Source organism: Microcaecilia unicolor, chromosome 6, assembly GCF_901765095.1.
Source record: "Microcaecilia unicolor chromosome 6, aMicUni1.1, whole genome shotgun sequence".
NCBI classification, from domain to species: Eukaryota; Metazoa; Chordata; class Amphibia; order Gymnophiona; family Siphonopidae; genus Microcaecilia; species Microcaecilia unicolor.
Genome location: NC_044036.1, coordinates 255,455,647 through 255,472,571, shown reverse-complemented (window position 1 = coordinate 255,472,571; position 16,925 = coordinate 255,455,647). Strand labels below are relative to the sequence as shown.

Below are 16,925 nucleotides of genomic sequence, written 5' to 3'. Positions count from 1 at the left end.
ATATATACTGCAGGGTGTTACCCAGTGGTAATTGGGCAGTGCCACATGCTGCCTGGTTACTACTGGGGTAGTGCAGGAGCCCTTACCGCCACCTCAACGGGTAGCGGTAAGTGCTCCCCCCCTGCATGGTCTCGCGTTAAGTGCAACCTTTCCACATGGCCTTGTGTTTTTGGGTACATGGCAAAAACAGCCACTGCTGCTACTGCAGGGCCCTTTTTATCTCAGCTTGGTAAAAGGACCCTTTAATGCCTCCTAAGTCGGAGGTAGTATGTGCGCCCACATTAATTTTTTGCAGATATCGTGTGTTAAAGACAATATTAACTCATAACCTGCACGAAAAAAAAATGTCCTGCAAAGTGCTGCATTAAGGGGCCCTTTTACAAAAGGGAGGTAGGAGTAGCACCAGCTTGGCGCATGGCGATTCGGTCCTACTGCCAGGCTCCAAGGGGAGTCTGGCAGTAGCTCCAACTCCCGCCATGCACCAATTCCGGTGCTAGAAAATATTTAAAAAAATTTTAGCACCTGGGATATACCTGGCAGTAATTGGGCTGCAGCGCACACACTGCCCAATTATCGCCAGGCTACCTCCGAAGCCCCTACTGCCTCCTAAATAGGAAGCAATAAGGGCTTCCCCAGGAATTGGCCATGCGGCAAGTGTTTAACTTATTGCATGGCCATTTCCTTCCTTAAAAGAAAAAAGCTTTTTAGCGGTGGTGGTAAAAGTGGGCCTTGGCGTATGGCAAACCTATGTGCCAACACCACCGCAGGCCCCAGTTTACCATAATTTAGTAAAAGGACCCTATATCTGGGCTTAGAATGCAGGAAAGTCCTTTGTTGGAATGCAGTAAGCCCAGATTTTACCACAGTTTAGTAAAAGGGGCCCTAATTTAATTCTTCAGTTTATATACTGAAGGTCTTTTACTAAAGCTTAGCTTGAAGAGTTATCTGCAGCAGGGCCCATTTTATTCCTATGGGCCCTGCTGCAGATAACTCAAGTCAAGCTTTAGTAAAAGACCTCCTATTTTACAAGGGCAGTGGACTCAAAGGACAATATATATATATATATATATATATATATATATATATATATATATATATATATATATATATATATATATATGTATAAGAAACCTCTGTAATGCCAGTCCACATTAAAAAAAAAGCCAGATGCTAATGAAGAGATTTAATTTACATAGACATCACATGAAAAATGCCAGTGCCAACCGGATGTCGCCTCTGTGGGGCAGCACTTTACAAAACCAGAACACTGTACCAATGATTTTATGGTGAGAATACTTAAAGGAAAGCTTAAGACAATCTAGGAAGGTAAGACCTTTGAAGTCAGAATGATAAAATATTTTGACATCCACTAGGACTTAACAACCATCTGGGTTTTCTAGCCCATTATAAACCATAACATTCTACTGCTTTGTCACCCTCTTATCACTATGCATATCTCTCTGTCCTTCATCTACCTGGCTTTCCCTGTCTTTCACCTAACCCACCCCACCCTCATCCTGTGAGGCTGTGCTTTGATGTTTCACTTATATATACTGTTACCAACATTTGCTTATTTCTGATCTGATGATGGGTTACCTTCGAAAGCTAATCAAAAAATGTACTAAGTTAGTCCAGTAAAAAAAAGTATCATATTATTTTCTTTTCTGTTTTATTTTATTTCTATTGATTACCACCACCAACAACAATAACAACAAAATAAAATAGCCCTATCTGAAGTATTTAAAAAAAAAAAGTACATTTGAAGTAAAAGCTGAAATGTTTTAAAATTGCCTTAAAATAATTTCTATAAAGAATAATTTAAGTGGTTACCTTATCCTGAGTATTGGTAGATGTGTCATCCCTTAATATCAACACTTCAATTTCTCCTTAAAATTAATCTATTTTATCCCCCTTGATCGTCAGAGATCAGTATGTGAAACATTTTCAGTAGAACAACAAAAATTATACCCATTGCAGATTATTCATGAGCAAGCTAGCTAGAAATAGACATGAAAAATGCTTACAATTACACTTCATGGGTTATCAGGTCTGCTAACAGTCTTATTTGGTGCCTACCTGTGTGGAGAATCTGGATCAAAGCATGTCTTGGTGACATCGGTAATGTCAGGATTACAGCAGTCTCCATTATCAAAGTTGTATTGCTCATAATTATAATCCATGTCACACAAACCAGTCTGCTTTTTCCTGGTAAAATACCATTGCCGAAAAGATCGACAGTCCCCACCATCAAAGCCAGTCAAGGTATGGTTGCACTCTGGATCACACATCTCATCGCCAATCTTGCTGATATCACAATTAGCCAGGATAAGCCGCTGACGTAGAGAGGAGTTCTTTACTGCCAGGACCTCTAGTTCCCAGGTAATGTTGTAATGGCTGAAAGCCTCAATCAAATGTGCATGCTGAATTTCAATTTGCTGGTTGCTTACAGTTGGATGCTGCTGGTTATCATCATACACATTTACCACTCGATAGCGGACCACCTTGAGTTGGCGGAAGTTGGGGAACTTATTGTAACTTGCAATGACCTCTAAATTATCACAAATAGTCTGCCCACATAGAGGGGTCTCAAGATTAGTGTCCAGGAGGGAATCATGATGGTAGCTGTTTTTAGTTTCAGGGTTATTGCCATCCTTCATGGGGGACCAGGTGCTTTTCACATTCTCAAAGTTCTCCTGAAGAACTAGATGAGGTAGAGGGGCATCCAATCTATCAAATGCCTGCTCCATGTCGACTGCTATATCTTTCTGAGAACGTGCCACACGCCAGAGACTGAAGTGTTTTATATAACCCCGGTAGTTCTGACTCAGGACATTCCCACCAATCATAAGGATTTTGCACTTCCTGGTCAAAGGGCTGAAGATGCCACCAACTTGTTCCCCACTTATTGCCACTTGGGCACCATTCACATAAAGTTTCATCAGGCGTCCATCATAGGTGGCAACCAGATATACCCACTGGTTTGGAAGATAGCTGCGATGAGCAGTGATGGTGGTCAATTTTCGGGCACGATCCGTCTTCAAAGAGAAGAAATAGCGGGGATCTCTATTCCCCTCGTCACTCATGGTCTGAATCCCCAGGACCCATCCTCTGTCACGGGAGGTGTAAGAACATTTGTCATATAGTCCTATGTGTCCCCAAAAAAGAAATAAGTATAAATAAGGATGAGAAAACATATTTAAGTAAAAATATCATTGAGTGTTAATATAGATCAGCAGCATTAAATTACCTGAATGTTATGAAGCACTTTTGAGATGATCCTAAAAAACAGACTGGCAAACAGTCTGCTATTTCCAGAAGGCATGAAGATGATGGAGAAGACATGGTGATATAAAATGGAGACTATCAATGAAGAAATCAATTTATGTGTAAATATTTTTATTTAAACTTATGCAACAACCTACAATTGGATACAGTAGCGACTATATAAATACAAATAGAACTACAATAAGAATCCAATAATAAAGAGAACAAAAAGGTTTCTTTTAACCCCACACAACTCTCCCCTTCACAACAATAACTCCCTGAACCGTACATCAATCAATTTAAAAGTGTGCACACTCTAAATAGATTTTTTCTTTAATAAAACCTCAGGGGTCCTTTTACAAAGGCGCACTAGAGTTTATAGTATGTGCTAAAAATAAGGACACACTAAACACTAGAGACACCCATAGGAATATATGCATGTCTCTAGCCTCCAGCACGTGCTAAAACTTAACGTGCACTAAAAACGCTAGCACACCTTTGTAAAAGACCCCCTTCAAGTTTTTATCACCATGTCTGCTCCATTGTCTTCATTCCTTCAGCACTTTTGAGATGTACAGTGCTTTTCTGAGCACCTTTCATCCTCATAGTTCCCAGAGTTACAGAAACTTTTGTATAAATTTTTGGAGTGCAAATTCTGTTTTAAAAAAAAAAAATTTTTTATAACCATTAAAATTTTTACAAGCGATAAAACAACTTGCCAGAAATACAGAGAAAGTAATATATAGGAATTATTTCAGTCAGGTAATTCTATTCTCTTCCTTAGACCACTAAATAGGGACAGTGAAACAAGACAAGGAGATCAATTAAACAGTAAACAGGAAGAAAACGTGATATCAACCTGATTATCCCCAGATATTACTTGTCTAATTCATTATTCCGCATTTGGAGTGCAAATTCTGGCAACAATTTCTAAGATCTAATCTTTATAGCAGTATCTAAAAAGAGAATTATGATCATTATTACATTTCAATAAACAGAAGCAGTGAAATCAAGCGGTTTAGGAGTGATTACATACAAACCTCAAAAAAGAGGGATGCAACAGCCATAGATGATTGATCACAACAAACAGAAGAAGGAGCAGGCTACAAACAAGTGTTTGTGAACCACAAGAAAAACCACAAGAAATTATTTGTAAATAATTATTTAATAAATAATTTCTCTTGCCGTTCACCAACACTTGTCCGTGACCTATTTATTCTTCTGTTTGTCATGAATACATACAAAAAACATCTTCAGTAGAAGAAATTTAATAGACTAGACTCCAGAATTCTTCAGCCTCCTAGATCACAGCTATGGCCAGTAGGCTCATCGTTATCGTTAAGCAAAGGCTATGGGGTCCTTTTACTAAGCCACGGTAAAAATTAGCCTGCAGTATGCAGGTGTGGGTTATGGGCGTGCGCAGAATTATTTTTCAGCGCGTCTGTAAAAAAGGCCTTTTTTCCCCCGAAAATGGACGTGCAGCAAAATCAAAATTGCTGCACGTCCAATTTGGGTCTCAGACCTTACCGCCAGCCATAGACCTAGCGGTAAAGAATTTCTGAGGTAATGACCGACACGCATCAGATACCACTTGGCGCACGTCTGCTATGTGTGCCAGAAAATAAAAAGTATTTTTCAGACGCTCGTAAGCGGACCGCGCACCAAAAATGAAATTACCGTAAAAGCCACATGGTAGTCGGGCGGTAAGTCCATTTTGACATGCGTTGGGTTCACGCTGTTTAGTAAAAGGGGCCCTAAGATTTGCCAACAGTTGTAATATGGCAAAGTAAAGGCCAAAATAGTTTGCCTTTTCCAGCATCTGTTAATTTTGGAGGGTGGTTCTTATATTTCCTGTAGGGTAATAAATAAGGAATTCCAGTGTTATCTATTTAAAAATGGCTGTTGAGATAGATCTCAAAGAAATGAATGGATCTTTCCACAGCGTCTGCATCCACATTGTCTACTCAACTACATTTGTATGTCAAACCAGTCATACTACAAGTGGGCAAATCTGTACAACTGTGTCTTCCAGCACATTCAAACACAATGATTTCTGATAATGCGTACTCAAATATACTTCTCAAAACCACAGATTCATATAACCCAAGCAAGCAGAAATACAAGAAATATCACATAGATTTATTATGTTTTAAGGGCATCAGAAAAGCTGTACTTTCATCATAAGGTAGCCAACTTTCAATTGGTATTCTGAAGAGTATCTGGATTGGGATTATGTTTGTCAAATTACTGTTTCTATATCTGCTGGCCAGGCTGGTTTTAGCTACTGGTATGTGTGGAAGTATGGAATGACAGTTCTGATTTTCCTTAAAAAAACAAACAGAATTTTGCAGTAGTGTAGAGCCAGTCTCCAGTAGTCTGGAGTTAACATTTATATATGCACCACTTCCCTACATGATCTTTGGTCCCCCTCTGCTGCAACAGCCCAATCCCAGCTGAAAGCAGGAAAGCACAGCTGCCAGCATGGTGAGCACAGCACTTCTCTAATGTGAAGTGATATGATGTGATATGATATGGGACTTATGTCCTGCCAACTCTAAATACAATGGTTCAAAGTGGATTACAAAATAAATGCAAAAAGAGAGAAGTTAGCAAAAAGATGTTTGAAGTAAGTCTTCAAAGTCTTCTGAAAATTCAAGTATGTTGGCATTTTCCTGAGTGAAATAGGAAGAGAGCACCAGACTGAGCAGCCTTGTATGGGAATGACAGTTCTATAGACTTCTAATATTTAACTCCTAACAATGATGGAAAATAAAAGATGACATTTCATTATCTCCTTCCTGATTTAGTAGAGGAAGGAGATAATGGAAATATAAACAATTTTAACCAATACTCTGGGCAGAAACCTTCAAATATTTGCCCAGTTAGAGTTCACCAGACATCATGCCATTTTCTTTGCTACCCTGTGGAACTCACTCCTTCTGGATATCCGTACTGACACCTCTTTCAAAAGCTTTAAAACCATATTAAAGACATGGCTCTTCCAACAGGTCTTTAGCCTCCCTTAGCCTGAGCTAGATCTGGCTTGCAGATTTCTCCAGAGCTCTCCCCTTTCTCTCCCCCTTTCCCTTCCCTGGTATTTATTGATTCTTTATCCACCCACTCTCTCTATTCCTACCAACCCTTCTGTCAGGGGTCCTTTTATGAAGCAGCAGCAAAAGGGAGCCTTCGCTGGTGTCGGCGTGTATTTTTGATGCACACCAAGGCCCCCTTTTACCACAGTGGGTACATTTTTTTAAGCACTTGCCACATGTCCACTTAGGGGGAAGCACTTACTGCCACTAGTTGAGGGTGGCAGTTAGGGCTCCTGTGCTAACCCAGCAGTACTGGGCAGCACATGGCACTGCCCGATTACTGCTGGTACACACCGGTGCTACAAAAATAAACATATTTTTGCGCTGGGGCTGGGAACTACTGCTGGGCTTCTGTGGTAGCCTGGCAGTACTTCCATTTTAGTGAGCAGTAAGCCCACATTGGACTTACTGCTGCTTTGAAAAATACCCCCCTCATTGCGGTGCGAGTGTTCTTCTGACTGCTCTTATTCACTTTCCTGTCAATTATTGTAGTTCCTTTCTGTTTCCTTTGTTATTTTATTTGAACTTATTTCTGTACACCGCATAGATCTGCAAGTTAGGGCATTGCAGTATAAACAAATCTCATTAAACTATAAACTATAACTCTAAATCAAACAGACTAACTTGAAAGAAACTTGTATAGCAACTGGAAGCCAATGTAAATTCACCAGTCAAGAAGCTGCATGGTCAAATTTCTTTCTACCAAGAATCAATTTGGCTGCAGCATTCTGCAATATCTGTAGTTAAGAAAGTGTAGTAGGTAGGAAGAAACGATATAGACTGTTACAATAGTCTAAATGAGACAGAATTGATTGAAACAAAATTGTGAAATGCTTCTATGATAATAAAGAACACATAGTTCTCAGTGTGATGAAGGTTAAAAAAACTGATTTAACTACTGAATTAATCTTGGGGACCAACGATAAAGATGGACTCCCAGCACTTTAGACACGTTTTCTACATCAAGTATCAAGCCATTGCCAATGTTAACTTAGAAATAGTAAGTGTGCCTATATAATTTAACCACAACAATGTTGTCTTATTTTTATTTAGTTTAAAACCATGGGCGGCACTTAGTTTTCAATCTTTTCTATACACGGTGTAATGTTGGGGTACTATAGAATCAATTTCCATTTCATAACAAAAACATGCCATCAGCAGGGGAGAAAAAATTTAGCCCCCAGAGGGAAAAAAAACATCGCAAGATGAAGTCATATAAATGTTGAACAATGTCGAGGAAAGAGGAAACCCTTGTGGAACACCACAAGGAGATTTCCAACGAGCTGAAAATTTGTCATTTTGATTTGATAATGTCTATGTATGCAAAACTCCTTTATCCTATCTAGAATGCTACCTATAATATCTAAAGGGCTCAACTTATATAATAAAATCTCATGACTGACCATATCAAAAGCAGCAGTAAGGTCAATTGTAATAGTATGGTGGATTTAGCCTGCGAAAACAACAAGTTTTCCTCTGATGTAATTGCCACCAGAACAACTTCTATCAAACATATAAATGGCAAGTGACCAACTCACCTGCAAATGCGCAGTAGAGACTTCCCTCTCTGTCCTGCCCTCGCGTCGTGATGACGTCAGAGGGCGGAACAGAGAGGGAAACGGAGTCGGACTGTGGATGCTGCCGCTGGAGCCTGGAAACGAACAAGGTGGAAGAGGTGCCAATAGCAGGAAAATGGATTCAGAAGACCCTAGTCCATCAGGCCTAGAACTCCACTCTCCTGCAGATACCTGGAATCAAGCCACAGGATATAAAGGGGGAACCAAGGAGATATGAGAGAAAGAGAAGGTGATAGATTGTGCCCACAAGCTTAAGAATTATTAGGTACTTAAAAGAACCAGGTGCTCAGGCTCGTAGAGCTTCCAAGCAAGATTTTGATTACTAAAGCACTGATTGCAACCCATGTTACCTCAAGAGTGAACCTTTAAATACCCGTAATTGGTCTTCATACAGTGAATGTGCATGAGATACATTTGCATGTAGCTATGATCCATTATATGCAAATCTATTTCATCCATATTCATTGTGGTGATCTTGAAAATCTGGAAAGGTGTGACTCCAGGAGAGGGTTAAGAAGCACTGCCCTATGCAATATGAAGCTGGAAAACCACAAAGAGAAATACATTTTCTCCTCTACTGAGCAAAGCAATGTCATAAGCGATACACATTGCCAAGTTAACATATTTCAAACATTAAAGGGAAAATAAAATACTTTTATCTACCTTTGTGTCAGGACATTTTATTTTTTTAAACACTTTGCTCTTGGTCCATTAAATCCTTTCCCAGGGTCATTTGTCTATTTGCCATATTTAGTCTGCCCTCTACCCACTGCCCTTGGAACTACAGGTCCATGAATGCAGTGGGCTCAAACCAGGAGCAATCAGCCCTGACCAACTGAAACAAAGCTGGTTTATTAACCTACTATATCAGATGTATGTAGAAGAAACAGGAATATCTCGTAAACTCTATTACAATGCACTGGATTGGGTTAATTTATTTTCAGTGTGTGAGGATGGTCCTTTCTTATTGAGAATCTAAGCCAGTTGCCAACAAGTGAAAACAGGTGTTTCTTCAAAGTATGCATTTCACATGTATAATGTGCTGGTGTCTTGTTAAATAGATTGTTTTTTTTAGTGAAGAAGAATATAGAGAAACAGAAACAGTTGACCATCTTGTAGAACAACTTCTCATTCATCATCTTTTAGGAGAATGGATATCAATCAGATAACTAATGATACACTGCACTGCTGACCACTCAGGTGAATCCTAAAGCAATGCATGAAGTCACCCTTCTAAATGGAGGACACTTGGCTCCCTATTTCCCTCTTACACATTAGGCAAATGTAAATGCTCCAGCTGTGTATAGGCTGAATGCTCACCTCAGTGATTCCTGCTCAGCCAGTATCTTTAAATCTTGGTACCTAGAAATCTGATTTTCTTTTGAAATATCGTTCAGTTTGGTGGGGACTTCCACCTTCTAACTGAAGAGACATGATTTTCTATGGAAATCAAACTTCTCCCCTAATCTGGCTGCTAATGGAATAATATGCAAACTGCAACTAACTCCACTGATTTGGTATTTTCTCTGTTAGGGAAATCCTTGCTGATGTTGCTGCTGCAAGCTCTGCAAGCTCTTTTCCGACTGATTTGGATTGTTGAAATCTCATTATTTTATCACACAAGAAAATTTGTTTTTATCTCAAACCTTTTGGAACATCATAAGACTCCTGAGGCAGGCACACGAGCGCCAAACATGGCTTCTGTGTCGAGTCATTTGATGACCATTAATAAAGACTTTGTAACCACACGTCTCCCTGGGTTACTGAAAGAGCCAGACTCCTTTTTTGCTGCAGGAAATCCTCATGAAATCTCAGACTGTGAGGAGTTAAGATACAAAGGGCCCTGTTTACTAAGGTGCTTTAATCATTTTTAAAACGCACCTACAATTAGCGCGTGTTAACCGTGTAGGCGCCTATAGGGATATTGTAGGCGCATACACAGTTAACGTGCGTACACGGTTAATGCACATTAAACATGTTAATGTGCCTATAATGTGGCTTAGTAAACAGGGTCCAAGGTTCCTAATATCTCTCTCTAGAGAATATTCTTTAGAGAATAAAGAATTATGACAAAATATTTCCTTCATCCCAAGGAAATTCTCATAAGTTTAGTCACAAACTATCTGCTGCCATTGAGGTCACACACCAGTCAATATTCAGACCATGAGAGGAAGGCTGGCTAACTCCCGCGATCGGTGCTGAGCCTGCTGGGCAGTTTCCAGTGACCGGCATTGAATTTCTAGGGTTTTATTAACTGGCTTAAACTTAACCGGCCAAGTTAATATTCAGCGCTGGTTGATTAAGTTTATAGCAGCCAAAGGTAAGACTGCTATTTAGGTGGTTTGATTTGGCCACTATACTTAGCCAGCAAAGCGCTGAATATTTGCAGCTAGCCGGTTATATTGTATGATATAGTCGGTTAGCTGCTATGCACTTTATTGGCTAAGCATTAATATTCAGAACGAAATAGCCTGTTATCTCTGCTGAATATTAGTACTTAGTGCATAGCAGCTAACTATCAGGCTTATTTTCGAAAGAGAAGGACGCCCATCTTTCGACACAAATCGGGAGATGGGCGTCCTTCTCACAGGATCGCCCAAATCGGCATAATCGAAAGCCGATTTTGGGCATCCTCAACTGCTTTCCGTCGCGGGGATGACCAAAGTTCATGGGGGCGTTTCGGAAGCATAGCGAAGGTGGGACTGGGGCGTGCTTAACACATGGGCGTCCTCGACCGATAATGAAAAAAAGAAGGGCATCCCTGATGAGCACTTGGGCAACTTTACTTGGTCCATTTTTTCTTGAGAACCAAGCCTCAAAAAAGGTGCCCGAACTGACCAGATTGACCACCCGAAGGGAATCGGTGATGACCTCCCCTTACTCCCCCAGTGGTCACTAACCCCCTCCACACCCTCAAATAAAACTTTAAAAATATTTTTTGCCAGCCTCAAATGTCATACCCAGCTCCCTGACAGCAGTAATGCAGGTCCCTGGAGCTGTTTTAGTGGGTGCAGTGCACTTCAGGCAGGTTGGACCCAGGCCCATCCCCCTACCTGTTACACTTGTGGTGGTAAATGTGAGCCCTTCAAAACCCACTCGAAACCTACTGGACCCACATGTAGGTGCGCCCCTTCACCCAAAAGAGCTATGATAGTGGTGTACAGTTGTGGGGAGTGGGGTTTGGGGGGGGGGGGGGGTGGGGGGCTCAGCACCCAAGGTAAGGGAGCTATGCACCTGGGAGCAATTTTTGAAGTCCACTGCAGTGCCCCCTAGGGTGCCCGGTTGGTGTCCTGGCATGTGAGGGGGACCAGTGCACTATGAATGCTGGCTCTTCCCACGACCATCTCAAAAACAAGCAAATCCAAGCCATTTGGTCGTGGGAGGAGCCAGCATTTCTAGTGCACTGGCCCCCCTCACATGCCAGGACACCAACCGGGCACCCTAGGGGGCACTGCAGTGGACTTCAGAAATTGCTCCCAGGTGCATAGCTCCCTTACCTTGGGTACTGAGCCCCCCAAACCCCACTCCCCACAACTGTACACCACTACCATAGCCCTTATGGGTGAAGGGGGGCACCTACATGTGGGTACAGTGGGTTTCGGGTGGGTTTTGGAGGGCTCACATTTACCACCACAAGTGTAAAGGGTGGGGGGGGATGGGCCTGGGTCCGCCTGCCTGAAGTGCACTGCACCCACTAAAAACAGCTCCAGGGACCTGCATACTGCTGTCAGGGAGCTGGGTATGACATTTGAGGCTGGCAAAGAGGCTGGAAAAAGATGTTTTTTTTGGGTGGGAGGGGGTTGGTGACCACTGGGGGAATAAGGGGAGGTCATCCTCGATTCCCTCCAGTGGTCATTTGGTCAGTTTGGGCACCTTTTCAAGGCTTGGTCGTGAAACAAAAGGGACCAAGTCGGCCAAATGCTTGTCAGGGACGCTCTTCTTTTTTCCATTATCAGCCGAGGACGTCCATCTCTTAAGCACGCCCCCGTCCCTCCTTCGGTACGCTGCCGACACGCCAGGGGAACTTTGGTCATCCCCGTGACAAAAAGCAGTTGAGGACGCCCAAAATCCGCTTTCGATTATGCCAATTTGGGCGACCCTGAGAGAAGGACGCCCATCTCCTGATTTGTGTCGAAAGATGGGCGCCCTTCTCTTTCGATTATGCCCCTGATAGTAATGGTTATGTGGTACCATTTCTAGTAAACTGACCAATCAGACATCACAGCAGAGCACAGGGGCAGCCTAGTGGTCAGTGCAGTGGACTTAAAGGACCCAGGTCCAAATCCCACCTTACCCTTATTTTGTATTGCGAGCCCTCCAGGAACACCTAAAAACCTTCTGTACCTAACTGTATACCAGTGCAAGGGTCCTCAGGTCTGTAAGTGGGTTTTAGAAGACTCACAATTTCTACCACAATTGTAGTGTTTAGAGTAGGATATGGACCTGTGTCCTTTTCTCTACAGTCCATTGCACTGACCACTAGCCTATTCCTGGGACCAGCTTGCTGCTCTAATAGGAATGGCAATAATATCTGAAGCTGTCACAGCCTGGTATGTACTGTCTGTCACATCTTTGAGGGGTGGGAGGAGGTCAGTGACCACTAGCAGATTATATGGGGGGGGGGGGGGTCATGCCTTAATCCCCCCCAGTGGTCAGCTGGTCAGTAAAGCCGCCTTTTTGTGACTTAGTCATGATTGAAAAAGGTCCTGATAAAAACATCCCAGTGTTTGCCCTAGACATTTTTATTTTGTTCCATTATTCCTGAAAAATGCCCAAATTCTGGGTCTACCCATATCCTTCCCAAAACACACCCTCAACATGCCCCCATGCCACATTGTGTCACTTTTGAGATATTTTTCTCTTTTTGAAAATGAGCGCTGTAGGCTGAAACATATGCCAGCACTGAATAACAAGATATCAGATTTGATATGGGAGAAATATGGTCAAACCTTTTAGGTGTCAGAAGCCTAACTGCAGTATTTTGTACAAGCTAAAGCCACCAAAGACCATACTCTAGCAGCCCTACATACACAGAGAATTGTAACAATAGAATCTGCTAGTTAATAAAGCATGGATCAAAGTATCAAGCAGGTATAGCCTCAGATAAAACAGCTGGCAAAGGCAGCCATGATATGCCCAAACCACATGAGACACCTGCCCAGAAAAAAATCAATTGTAAATCATGAATCACCTTAAGGCTCTAGCACTATCATTAGGTAAAATGCACCAACTGACCAATATTCAGCTGGTGGCAGTCAATGGTATTTTAAGCACTGACCACTGGCACCTAAGTTAGATCTGGGTATTCAATGCAACACCAGCACTGGATATCTGGCTGTGACTGTATATGTCTTAGCTGCAGCAGCTTCAGCGGGCCCCTGCCAATGTTCAGCAGGAACCCTCATAAGACACTTATGCAGGTCCCATTGAATATCAGCCAGGACCCACATAAGGGGATCTTTATTCATCCCTCTCGATTATGATCCACCCAACATATATAAGTCCCCCTCTTGAACACCTCCCACCAAAACACTTTTATGTTTACTGTTGCTACCCTTCTCTCACCTAACTCTAACTTATTTGCCACCTTCCTACATTCTCTCACTCCTGCCCCTCCCTCAGTTTTCCGACCCACTCCCCCCCCACCCTCAACTCATTCAATATTAACTCTGGTTGGGCTCAGTCCATGTTAACAACCCACAGGTAATTTTGTGGGTTCTCCATATTGGCTACCAATGTAGAATTCCATATAAAATCCTTACTCTGATTTACAATATATGTGACTCAGGTCTCCCACATTTCTTTTTCATCATTGAAACCCATATGTACCAAATGGGACTTTATGATATGCCCATCATTCCAGCAAATTTGTTTTGACTATACTTGCAACTCATTGTTCAGTGTCATAGGCCAATAATCACCATGCCACTTCACCTACATCCATCCGCTCAGGAGCACACTCACCTGCAGCAGGACTGCGGCTCACACATCCTCATTGGGAGTCTTCTCACCCTCCAGGAGCCCCCACCCCGAGGTAAAATTTTTTTTTACCTCGGGTTACAATTCATCCATATGCTGATTGTTTGTTTAGGTTGATTGATTGTTTACCAATATGGTAGCTGCGGGGGGAGACAGCTTCAACTTTTTGATATCATGCCATCTCCTGTCATAAAAACCTCCTTAAGAACTCCAAGGAACCTGCCTTGATATTGACCCCCCCCCCCCCCCCCCCCCCCCCGCCACCACCACCACCACTGGCAGCAATGCAGGACTGAAGTTGGAGGACTGAAGTTAGAGGGAACAGTGCCTACATCTCAAACCCTCTTTTTCAAAATTTAACACTGATTTAAAAACCAACTTTCGTAAATCTCTGAAGACACATCTCTTCAATAAGGCCTACAAAAAGAACCCATAACCTCACTAAATCACCTCGCCAGATATGAAAGTCTACTTTCTATACCTATCCGCCTAAACCTACACTTATTTCCCTTACCTAATATTTTCTATACCTACTTGCCTAAGCCTTTTTTTCTCTTCCTTACTCAATAATTTTCACATCACTAATTGTATCTGATACCCTGGAATGTTCTTTGAAAGGACATTCAAAATAAGTCATTACTTAATTAATACATTAGAAGGCCTAGGGCTTAGATTTAGCTTCTGGATTATAAAATGGATACATTCCTTGTACTATCCTGTTTACTTTATCTGTCCTATATGTATCATACATTCCTCCCCTTTCTCATTTTCCTATTTTGTTCTCTTTACCCTCATAACTATATATTGAATGTATATTGTACACTCAGTTGGACGTCTAATGGGAGGTATATCAAGATTAAAATAAACTTGAAACTTGAAATATATAATTATGGTACAAAGAATAGAAAGGAAAGAAAAACTTCAGTAAACAGTCATATGGTAGACTGGAATACAAAAATCTTGAAGCTGAGGCATTAGAGTAAGGAACTGTTATATGACACTGATACTAGGAACATTTGCTTTTCTTCCTCCCCGCCCTCCCACCAACATGAACCTATGCTTAGCATTTAAAACCCATGTCAGAGCAGCCCACATTTGATTAAGCTTAACAGACTAATATATTAAAAACTGGGGTGGCCTTGTCCTCAGCACTGTGAACAATGCTTTCTCCTTCCTGGTTTCTGAGCAAGTTGTACAATGGGCATCTGTTAACAATCACACATTAACAGTGTGGTCTAGTGTCAACAGAGCAGAGGTTACATGAGCGCTTACTGTATTTTCTCTGTTTAAAAAAAAAGGAGGAAAAAAAAAGTTCCTCTGATAGGAAAAGTTGAGAGTTTTGAAACAGGCCTTTTTCTGCATACTTGTATTTTGCAAGGGGCTCTCATCTCCCCCTTTTCCTGTTTCTTTTGGAAGAGAGATCCCAGGGTTAGGAAGGTAATATGTTTATACTGTACATCTGTAGGGCACACTCAGTTCAAAACCTTTTCAAGACCAGCCTGAAGCTTACACGATACTTCTGCGCATGAAAGAGAGAGAGAGAGAGTTTGAGATTGTTTTTCATAAAGGAGCCCAGACACTGTATGTTCCTTGAGATCCTCAATAAAACTATAGTGCCGAGGTCAATGTTTCCCTGAGAAATTGGAGCCCTGACATTAAAGCAGCCAATAACTGGTGGTTGATAGCTATCAAATTCCTTCATTTCCTTATGAACCCAACAATCAAAAAAGTTCAAATTTAGTTTAGTTCAAAATCACTATTTTTTTTAACACTACTCTAGAAATAGTTCCACATGTGACTGACGTGATGGACTAGAGGAAATGGTAGCTAAAAATCTATTACCAGCTAAATAGGTAGTGGTGGGGTGGGGGGAGAGAATTTATCATGACTCTTGCTAGGAGACTTTGTATCATACTTTGGCCCTGAGTTTCTGGTGAAAATTATGGCATGTGCCCCTTCATCTGTTTTTCCCCCTAAAGCTGCTACTGCAGTCTCTGCATGGATGAATTCAAAATCTAGGGCTACTTTAAAGGGGTGGTGAATGGGACTTCACCATCAAGCCTTCTCCCATCATTGTGCTGTTGTGCAGAAGTGCAAAAGGCTCTGATTGAGCCCTTGGACCACAGTTGTTGGTCTGAGTAAAGCAGACAGGTCAACTCTAAAGGAAAAAGGCAAAGTCAGGATCTGCAAGGCTGTAACTCAGGAACAGGCACGCTAGAACTCAGGAACCAATACTGGAAGCAAGGCTGGACCTCGGGATCAAATGAAACGGGAACTCAGGAACAGGCAAAGGCTTCCACTCAGGAACCAATGCTGGAAGCAAGGCTGAACCTTGAGATCAGGCAAAACTGGAACCCAGGAAAAGGAAGACTTGACAGGAACCAGGAACAAGGTAGACTTAGCAGGAACCAGGAAAAAGGCAGGCTTAGCAGGAACTAGGAACAAGACAGGCTTGGCAGGACCTTAGGAGCAAGTGAGTTGCAAAGGAACTGCAAGAGGGTTTGGGCCTCCATAAAATATGCCCAGACCCTTGACATCATCCACATATGCACGGTAAGACCATGACATCACCCACTCTTCAAAGGCCCCTCTTGTGTCTTGTCCTGGGTTTGGGCTTCTGAGGAAATAGGTGATGGCGGAGGAGGACTTGTGCATGGACTAATGCTGCAAGTTCCCATGAATTGTCCTCTGGACCAAAGCCTTTCCATGTGATAAGGTATTGTAATTTGCCTCACATTTTCAGAGAATCTAATATGTCCTGGACCTTGTATTCCTTTTCTGGGTCTGTCTCAGTTGGTAGTGGGGTGGGGTGGGGAAGGTCATGGCTTCAATATTAGTGGTTTCAGCAGTGACACATGGACGGTATTGTGCATCCATAAGTTACTAGGAAGATTTAACTGGTTGGTAACCAGTCCAATCCGGTGAGTCACTGGGTATGGCCTGATGAAACAAAGAGTGAACTGGGTTGAGGGTGTTTTAAGATGTAAGTGTTGTGTGGAAAATCATACCAGAT

General features: G+C 42.0%; 1 protein-coding gene across 1 annotated transcript in view; it reads right to left on the bottom strand.

Annotated features, from left to right (window-relative positions):
* PAPPA (pappalysin 1) overlaps window positions 1-16,925 on the bottom strand; it is a 595,681-nt gene that overhangs the window by 501,854 nt on the left and 76,902 nt on the right. Inside the window, exon 2 of the mRNA XM_030207548.1 lies at window positions 2,077-3,145. Coding sequence (XP_030063408.1) covers window positions 2,077-3,145 — 1,069 coding nt within the window. The remainder of the gene's footprint in view (window positions 1-2,076; window positions 3,146-16,925) is intronic.